Source organism: Bicyclus anynana, chromosome 2 (assembly GCF_947172395.1).
Source record: "Bicyclus anynana chromosome 2, ilBicAnyn1.1, whole genome shotgun sequence".
In the NCBI taxonomy this organism is placed as follows: Eukaryota; Metazoa; Arthropoda; class Insecta; order Lepidoptera; family Nymphalidae; genus Bicyclus; species Bicyclus anynana.
Window position 1 is genome coordinate 18,045,801 of NC_069084.1, and position 9,770 is coordinate 18,055,570.

At 35.5% G+C, this 9,770-nt stretch overlaps 1 protein-coding gene across 1 annotated transcript in view; it reads left to right on the forward strand.

Annotated features, from left to right (window-relative positions):
• The window catches only part of LOC112042994 (uncharacterized), a 186,572-nt gene extending 180,570 nt beyond the window's left edge, over nt 1-6,002 (forward strand). Inside the window, exons 14-15 of the mRNA XM_052888115.1 lie at nt 104-247; nt 3,360-6,002. Of these exons, the coding sequence (XP_052744075.1) occupies nt 104-247; nt 3,360-3,448 (233 nt within the window). The 3' untranslated portion in view covers nt 3,449-6,002. The remainder of the gene's footprint in view (nt 1-103; nt 248-3,359) is intronic.
• The last annotated feature ends 3,768 nt before the right edge of the window (nt 6,003-9,770 follow it).

The following is a 9,770-nucleotide window of genomic DNA, read 5'->3' on the forward strand; positions in this document are numbered from 1 at the left end:
CGATGTTATGGTGGTTATGGTGAAGCTAGCTTATCTCAACAGTACTGTGAATGTACAGTCAATGAATTATTCATTCAACTTAAGTCATCATCTTCATCACTAGGTTCGGGCACAACGAACAGCAGAGGTTTCTCCACGTTCGGCTACTCGGGAGCCACCATCGCCAGGCCTTCGCCTCCTCAGACCAACACCTCGCAGATCACCATCGAGCTGATCAGACAGGCCACCGAGCGCGAGGAGAAACCACGTAAGTGGACACTTGGAAGTACCCTCATTTACTGTAGTACACTTTGTTTGCATACCAGTGGCGAAGGATGGAATTTAGATGAAGATAAGCCGTCCCAAAGAAAAGGAAATTCATACAGCGTCCTCTACCATCAGAGTAATCTAGATTCAGTACAATAATGAATACGCATGGATTTTTAAAGGTAACCCGGCGGGGATCGGCTTGTATGCATTCTTCGCCTCTGTTGCATACAAATATCATGATTAAAAAAAAATACTTACCAGAAATGGTTATTTTCCTCATATATCTTTGCAATAACTGTTTAAATGCTCATGTTATCGTCCTGTACATAAAAACTAGTGAATGCCTGCGACTGTCAGCGTGAAAACCCTTTTTAACATTTTTAATCAAAGATATCTATACTAATATTATAAAGCTGAAGAGTTTTTTTGATTGAACGCCGAAATCTCAGGCACTATTGATCCGATTTGTAAAATTCTTTCAGTGTTAGATAGCCCATTTATCGAGGGAGGCTATAAGTTATATATAATTCCCGTATTCCTACGGGAACGGGAACCAACGTCGAAACGTCAGCTAGTTCTATTATAGTCATGTTACGTGCCTACTAAATCACCCCAAAAAGTGATCCGAATTTAGCTACTCCACAGTATGCACACATGCACAATTGTATGTTTACTTATATAATATTTATGTATATAAAGTTGTTTCACTTCTTGAACACGCAACTCGACATCGTAGACAATATTTAGGTAATATTTGTTAATTACTTTTGTTGTTTACAATACTACTAAATAAAATTAAGCCACTTTTAAGAGAGCCTCAGTTTCGACGGGCTACTGACATACTCGTATGTATAGGATATACCTTGCTTTTAATGATTTTTGAATAATTCATACATAATTTTTGAATATTATTTCTAGTTTTTGCCATATTATTTTATTGATTCTCAACTATATTGATCTTTATTGTTGATGTGGTGTGGTGTGAGCGTGATGTAGCCATTTTCGATAATTCGACTGAGCTTAAAATATATTTTCAATTCAAAGTACTAGTTCTTGAGATTAAGCAAACAAACAAACAAACAATCTTTTTAGCTTTATAATATTAAGATAAGTCTATGTGCACTATTTTTTAACTATGAAAAACGTGAAAAACGACCAAACTATCAATATCCATACAATTGAACTTTACAATATGAAAAAGAAATCAAATTATTTCATTTTAAATGTTCGGTCTACAAGTTAACTTTGTCCATTTGTAACGAGTAATATTGAATCAAAAGAGACATTTTAAGAAATTCATCATTTCCTTATTAAAAATGATAATTTCTATTATTTCACAAGCGAAGATAAACGCAATTGTCTCAGATTTTGTTTAGAGATCCCGTTGAATCGATAGAGCAAAAATATCTTCCCAAAAATCTCCCCCTCTTGTATTAAGGGTTAAATGAGGAAAACAAAGTTAAACAACTCACCGAATCACCAGCCCTCGAAGATAAAACAGCGAAGCCTACAAAAGTTGAGCCGAGTTTATCTTAGAGAGCCATACATAAGCGTATCGTGATAAGACGGGTGAAGGCCGCGCTACAGAGAGGCCGCGCGCTCTTGTACTATGTTTAACTAGTATATCTATTTTAAATAATATCTTATATCTTTTTTAAACTCTTTGATTATGAAATGTCATTTATGCATGTGCATTTTGTAATGAAATTAAAAAGTTAGTTTATAGTAATCATCATGATTATCAGCCTATTTTAATAGCCTACTACAGGCTTTTTTTTTTTTTTTTATTCTTTACAAGTTAGCCCTTGACTACAATCTCACCTGATGGTAAGTGATGATGCAGTCTAAGATGGAAGCGGGCTAACTTGTTAGGAGGAGGATGAAAATCCACACCCTTTTCCACTTTATAGGAGAGGGGATATGGAGCGTAGACCCACCACGTTGATCCAATGCAGATTGGCGTGCTCAGGGGTTTAACACCACCAATTTTTCAACTCCGGGCTAAGAATTTAAACTAATTCTTTTTTAGAATAAAGTAAAATGTTTGCATTAGTATTTTTTTTGTTTTCTGAATACTTTTACTGTTATGAGTTTAGGTAAAGAACAGAAAAGTGTTATGGTTATGAGTATGAAACGGTGCTTATCCTGGTATTAAGTCTCTTTAGTATTAAATGCATTATTTAACATAATTAACTATTTTCTGCTATCAAAGTTAATAATTACTATCACATTAGTGATACTAATTAATGAATCACGTTGATATTACAAATACTGTTAGAGCATTTTGTTATAATAAACTGCCAAAAAGATTTGGAAATTACAACACATTACATCGGCAGCCATACCTTTTAAATGAAAACACAGCAATGCTGTTTAGCAGCAGAAATAAGCACATATGGATAGCATATCATTTCTGCCGTTATGCAGCTTTACTTAGCATTTACTTACTTATAATATGAAAATAAAATCAAAATTCAAGCACTTTTTAAATGTCAAGTTATGTCATTTATTTAATTTATCTAATGGTGGTAATAATAGTCGAAAACTTAAAATTAAAGTTAGGAGCGTTCTAAACGCGCCTTGGACCGAGAAGAACCCACAACAAACTCAGCCAAGGTATATTCTTTTTTGTTTACCACCATTTTACAATTTATCTAGAACTGAGCACACTGTGGTTTAATGCAGTTTAATACCAAGCATTTTTATTATATATATAATAATTAACACTATAATGAGACTTTCCTAAAAGCTTTTTTTGACAGCCGCGTGGCGCAGTGGGCAGTGACCCTGCTTTCTGCATCCACGGCCGTGGGTTCGATTCCCACAACTTGAAAATATTTGTGTGATGAGCATGGGTGTCTTCCAGTGTCTGTGTGTATTTATACATTATATAAGTATTTATATGTAGTATATAAATGTATATTAATATTATAATATCAACTATCTTAGCACCCATAACACAAGCTGCTCTGTATGCTTACTTTGGCTAGATAGTGTGTTGTTTAAGTATATTTATTTATTTATTTATTATTATTTATTAGCTTGCGTTTAATAATATGTATAATATTCAATCTTGTACTTGAATATTCAATCACACTGTTTGTTAACAGAGAAGAAATTCCCGGACCGGCGACCCATGAGCACCGAGACCACGCGCTCAGCGCCTGACGTCATCATCGTGTCCAAGCCGCTTCGCTGAGGCTGACCCTCGGGGCCCGCGCCCTGGGCGCCGACCCCACCCTGGGGGTCCGCCGCGCCCTACGAGCCGCGCGCCCGCCCCGAGGGTTCCTACCACCCCCATGTCTGCTACGACAGCCTGTCAAAGAGCGTGTCATTCGAGACATGCGACGGCTACTACAGCCAACACTTCGACGAAGGGCCAAAACTCATATACGACTATTGCCTCAAAAGTGACTTTAAAGCTAAGACACTGCCAAGGAACTTGGGTTCCTCTGTCGATATCAAGCGGATCTACCCCCAGAGAAGTGTGTGCTTCTACGGTGTCGACTCCCCTTCTAGTAGTAGGAAGTTTGTTGTGAAAGCCGACATCGAGGCTCCTAGATAACGAAGAACTTAGTGTAAGAATGGGTGTTATTGCTGATCGCAAAGTGATGCCGATTCATCGATAATGTTGTTTATCATTTAAGATATCGATAATATCGACATTGTTAATAATACTGATAATAAGAGTATAATTATTGTAATACTGCCGTTCTATCTATGGTATTGTTTGATATAAAAAAAAGTATAGCCAGTGTTGCGTTTTCTTCGAAAATCCACGAAATTGTTGTCGACATTTTTCCCATTCTGTGTATGTCATTTAAAATATGTATAACAATAATGAACTTTCTGATAAATACGTAAAAAATTGTGCATTTTACGCGATTAACAAAATCAATGTCACAGAATTAAGCCCAACTCAACTGCCACAAAGAGCTGTTATCAATAATTAAAGTTCAAGTTAATTAAAATTGTACAATAGCTATCAGAATAATTAAAGCCGGATAAGCCATACAATGATTATAAAACTCCAATTTGTAAAACTGTACTACATAGTCGGGAAATGTATAAAATTTTTCCATTCATTTTAGGATTTTTAAGAAAATTTATGTAGTTATTCTGTATTGTTATTTCGATAAATTGAGGTTGGAGTTATATGCTTTTGAGTTATTTTTTTTATTTAGTGCAAGCTTTAGTGTATTTAGTGTATTACCAAAAGATAGACATTTTTAACATATGTTCTTATATAATCAAAAATTTAAAAGTCTTCCATGTTATTGTTTAATAAAAATAACATTTTTATTTATAAAAATAAATACAGTATAAATGTTTATGAGAAATTAAGAAATCTTATTTATGAATTCAATTGTCAGAATAAAAAAAATACTTATATCTATAATAATATACTATGTCTAATGTCATATTCTGTCAAATAGTTAATTTTATTTACTACTTATTATAAATATTATAGCACTTAACAACAAATGATCTTATTACAATACAAGTACAGAAGCAATCTAATTATTGCTTGTACAATATTACGTTTTAATTATAATAAGCTTACCAGGCATCATTAAAAATGTTTCCAACAAAAAGGTAAGTATTAGAGAAGTTCATGAGGCTTTATCAGAGTGCTTTTCAAAATATTGTGTTCCTTGAATGACCTAAAAAGGAACCCATCAAAATTCGTTTAATTCAAATAGGCTCAGTTTACAAGCACTTTTGAAAAGTCAGTTGACTATTTGTAAAGATTCTACCAATTCTTCATAAATTTACCAAACCGGCGGATAAGAAACAAACGCACAAACAGCCAAAAGAAAATCTCTCTCCTATTTGGAAGTTGCTTATAAAGAAAGTTAAATAGGTAATTTAACCTATTTGTTTACCAATTACCTTACTTCACACCCTCGTTTAAATGTTACCCTTGATTTAATTATTCAATAATTGTTTATCGCCAAAGTTATGGCAATAATTGTCGTGTCGTAGTTTGGAGTAACTAATTTGTTGAACGAATTAGTGGAGGGGTGAGTTCCGAGTTATGAACAGGAAATAAAGCCGCCCTTGCTCTACGGAAGTGAGGAAGATACTGGAGAAGTTTTAAGTTTGTGACCCTTTGTTTTATCTGATTCAATTAGTTTTATCTAACTTACTTCTTTGATAAAAAGACGTTTGGAAAAACTTGCTTGAATTGAAGCAAGTATTACAAATCTATAATTCAACGGTAGATTTCCACTATATAATGGTATTTGGTTTATAATTAAGACAAAAACAGCTATGTGTATTTATAAAAAAATCGGCATTAAGTTTACCTTAATAGAGATTATCTTGCGATTTACAATTTGTTATTCAATCTAACTTTATTAAAGTAAAAAATAATATGTCATTAATAAATTAAAATATTTTGATCTGACTGAACAACTCTGAGAATTCATGGAACTTGTGAGGTTTTAGTATTGACTCTATCAAGCGCCACGAAAATGCGACGCGATTGTCGCGTCTACGTCGCGTACGTAGAACGCCTACGCCAATGTGTAGAGGCCGTTAGACGGAACACAAAATACAATTTTAAAACAATAATATTAACTATCTATCCAACGTTATATTGTAAGTTATTTATATTTTAATAGTTTTAATATTTTATAAAAATAAATAAATTTAACAATAAAATGTAAATAGTGTGCATAGTAGAGTAATGTAATTTATACGTATTGTTAAATTTGTAATTCTTTTGAAAATAAAACTAAGTCGTTTTTTATATTTCGTTTTATTTGCAACAACAATGATTTGTACAAAATAAACTGACTTGACCGATTTCTATTTTTTGATTATTTTGTACCTATTATATTTGTATCTTTACTAATATTATAAAGCCGAAGAATTTGTTTGTGTGGTTGAACGCGCTAATCTCTGGAACTACTGGTCCGATTTGAAAAATTCTTTCAGTGTTAGATATCCCATTTATCGAGGAAGGCTATAGGCTATATATCTTTCTCCGTAATCCAACGGGAACGAGAACCCAGAAGAGGAGAGAGGAAGGAAGAGAGGGAAAGGAAATACTGGTCATATTTAAATGGTACGACGAATATCCTTTTATTGAATTGTCTTGTTATCTTTTCAGACTTCAATAGAAGAATAAAGAGTTCAGTATTACATAGCCGACCACTCTGAACCTAGGATCTCGTGATCCTAACCACTGTGCCTACTGAACCACTTTTCCATACTTTCTACGTACTCAGAAACTCGAAAACTTTCCACGACACACTGCCATGTACCTTGAACGTATAATTAGACGAGTTTTCAAGTTTTAATTAAGCAGATTAAAATTAAACTTCCCATCCAAAATTAGGTTGCCAACTTCAATTTACACATTATCAAAGAAAGTAACTTTACCTTCAGAACATGTTAATAACAGATTGTTCCTATATTAACTGTGATAAAAATAACTGTATTAGAATATTTTAATTATATTTTAGGGTCAAACTTTATACCGCCATGTCTGTCACTTAGGTTTTCAGTAGCCGGTTCGGTAGTGAGTGTGATAACTCACTCACTCACTTAATTCACTATTAAGTGAGTGAGTGAGTTATCGTCCCGTTAGCATTACATTGTTAGTTACTTGGCTGGGATGCGACACGAGCGGAGTAGGGGAGCTACTTAGCCCTACTACTATCGGACGCAAGATAGTTGGGCTAAGTCCGCTTGTGGTAGGTGGTCCTGATTTCCATCTGATAGTATCAGCGTTATCCTTGATCAATATTGTAGTTAAAGGGTAGAATAACGGCATACTCCCACGTTGTTTTACTTTTGGCCGTATGACATAATCCTACTGATATTGTAAACGTGAAAGTTTGTGTGGATGTTTGTTACTCTTTATCACCGCAACTACAGAACTGATTCGGCTGAAATTTAAAACAAAGACAGATAATACCCTGGATTAACGCGGACGAAGTCGCGGGATAATTATAGTGCTAAATGATTATTATCCGAAGGATCAAGGTCCAAAATCCTTTCTTCCAAATTAAAAGAGAAGCGTAATCCTATATTGGATCTTTAAAACAGGCTGCTGATAATTATCAATAAATTATTCTGTTATTCTTAGAATAATTTTCGCAGCGATCTAGTTAAATTAGCCACCTAATTTGACATTAAAAGCCGGCATCGAATTAAATGACTAGGCCGATAGATAGACATAGACTCAGCGTTCAACAACCAAACAATACGAGTACAGTACTCAAGAAACTATACGTAGAACTTAATGTGCGTGCGAGGAACTATTCCTCCCACACGACTAGTGCCCCGATAATGGGTATCGGAGAGTAATGTTTACCATTAGGGCTCGTCTATTAGCGCGTCATAATAGCTGTTTACGAGCCTCCTGAGCCTTCGGTAATCTAGTTACGTGAGGTACTTCGACATCCTCATAGTTTATTGCTAGGGCGTCGATAAGGGGCAGGGGCAACTGACCCCCTTAGAGATTAAGGCTTTTTGTATTTAGTAATCAACAAGGAACCCTTCGACTGTGCGTCCGTCTGTCCGTCTGCTGTATAGCTAAGAGACTTGTACGAGAAAACCGTAATTATTGCTCATGCCGAGAAAGTTAGACGGCCTCGGTGGCGCAGAGGTTCGCGGTGGAGTTAGAAAAAGGAGGTCCTGGGTCCTGGCTGGGCCGATTGAGGTTTTCCTAATTTGTCCAGGTCTGGCTGGTGGGAGGCTTCGGCCGTGGCGAGTTACCATTCTACCTGCAAAACGTACCGCCAAGCGATTTATACTTCCGGAAATTGTCGTGTAGAAAGCGAAATAGGTGTGGATTTTCATCCTACGCCTTACAAATTAGTCCGCTTTCGTCTTAGATTGCATCATCACTTACCATCAGGTGAGATTGCAATCAAGGGCTAACTTTTATTAGGGTACATAATTTAATAACATTACCATTATGGATGGGTTTTTTTACTCATTAATCCTATAGTGTGGGATGTCATTGGACTTTTTTTTAATTTTGTTAATGTATTACCGTCATATTTCGATTTGTGATCTGTTTGTGAAATATATTTAGAGTAAAATAAGTACATAAAATTAAAAAAAAAAAAGAAAACTATCACAACAAGGAAAAATAATCAATCAGTCAGTGCAAAATGTAATGCACCAATACATCATCTTGGTCTTGATTTTGTAACTTCTCTTTTCTTCCGATTATATTGTATGTGAGTGTATCTATTAGTACTATAAATTATAAAGCTGACGAGTTTGTTTGTTTGCATTAATACGCTAATCTCAGGAACTACTGGTCCGATTTGAAAAATTCTTTCAGTGTTAGATAGCCCATTTATCTCCGTATTCTTATGGGAACGGGAACCACGCGGGTGAAACCGCGCAGCGTCTGCTAGTATTCTATAAGTGAATATAATTCAATGAGAAAATCCGAGCACCCAGATATTGTCAATAAGATATTGTTATGTTATAGACGATAATTTTCTACTTACCAAGTAAACCATCTTCCCTCAAGCATGTTCTCTCAAGGTATAAAAATATGGCTAATTAGAATTTCAGGAAAACAGCAAAAAAAAAATTATCTTCCCTGCCAAAGCCAGCTCCAGCTAACGGGTAAACGCTATATTAAAAGCTATTTTTCTTTCTCACACTTTAGCGTAAAGACTAAAGCGGAATAAATTAAGCCTATTATGCATTTCCACGTTGAGAGGATAATTTCGGGCCGGCGTTGGCGCCCGGCCAGTGGGGTCAACGACCTCCCGAATAAACTAGAACTTGTTCAATCCCTCCGGTGAATGATTAAAAGAATTCTCAATTTGAAACGTCTTTATTCTGTTTCTGTATTAGTTTTAATTATATTTCATGGATCAGCTTCCACCTTCACACAGGAAGTAAAACTATAAGAAATGTAAACAGTAATTGTTATCAATTGTAAATTAGAATACTGTATGACTTTTTCAAAAGAGAAACTGTTGAGTTTCTTGCCGGTATCTTCTCAGCAGAACCTGCCTTCCGAACCGGTGGTAGAATCTTTACAAATAGTCAACTGACGTGTCAATAGTGCTTGTAAACTGAGCCTACTTGAAATAAATGATTTTTGATTTTGATTTTGATTTTCATTTATCACACTAGCAGACGTCTGCTGTTTTACTCGCATATATCTTATTCCCGAGGCGATGCAGGGATTTAAATTATGTTAATCGTGAAGTGACTTTGTCTGTGGTGAAAGAATTTTTTAAATCTGTCTGTGGTTTTAGAGTTTTGACGGCCTCCGTGGCGCAGTGGTATGCGTAGTGGATTTACGAGACGGAGGTCCTGGATTCGATTCCCGACAGGGCTGATTGAGGTTTTCTTAATTTGAACTAGGTCTGGCTGGTAGGAGGCTTCGGTCGTGGCTAGTTATCGCCCTACCTGCAAAGACGTACCGCTAAGCGATTTAGCATTCCGGTACGATGTCGTGTAGAAACCGGAAGGGGTGTGGATTTCATCTTCCTCATAACAAGTTAGCCCGCTTTAATCTTAGATTGCATCAT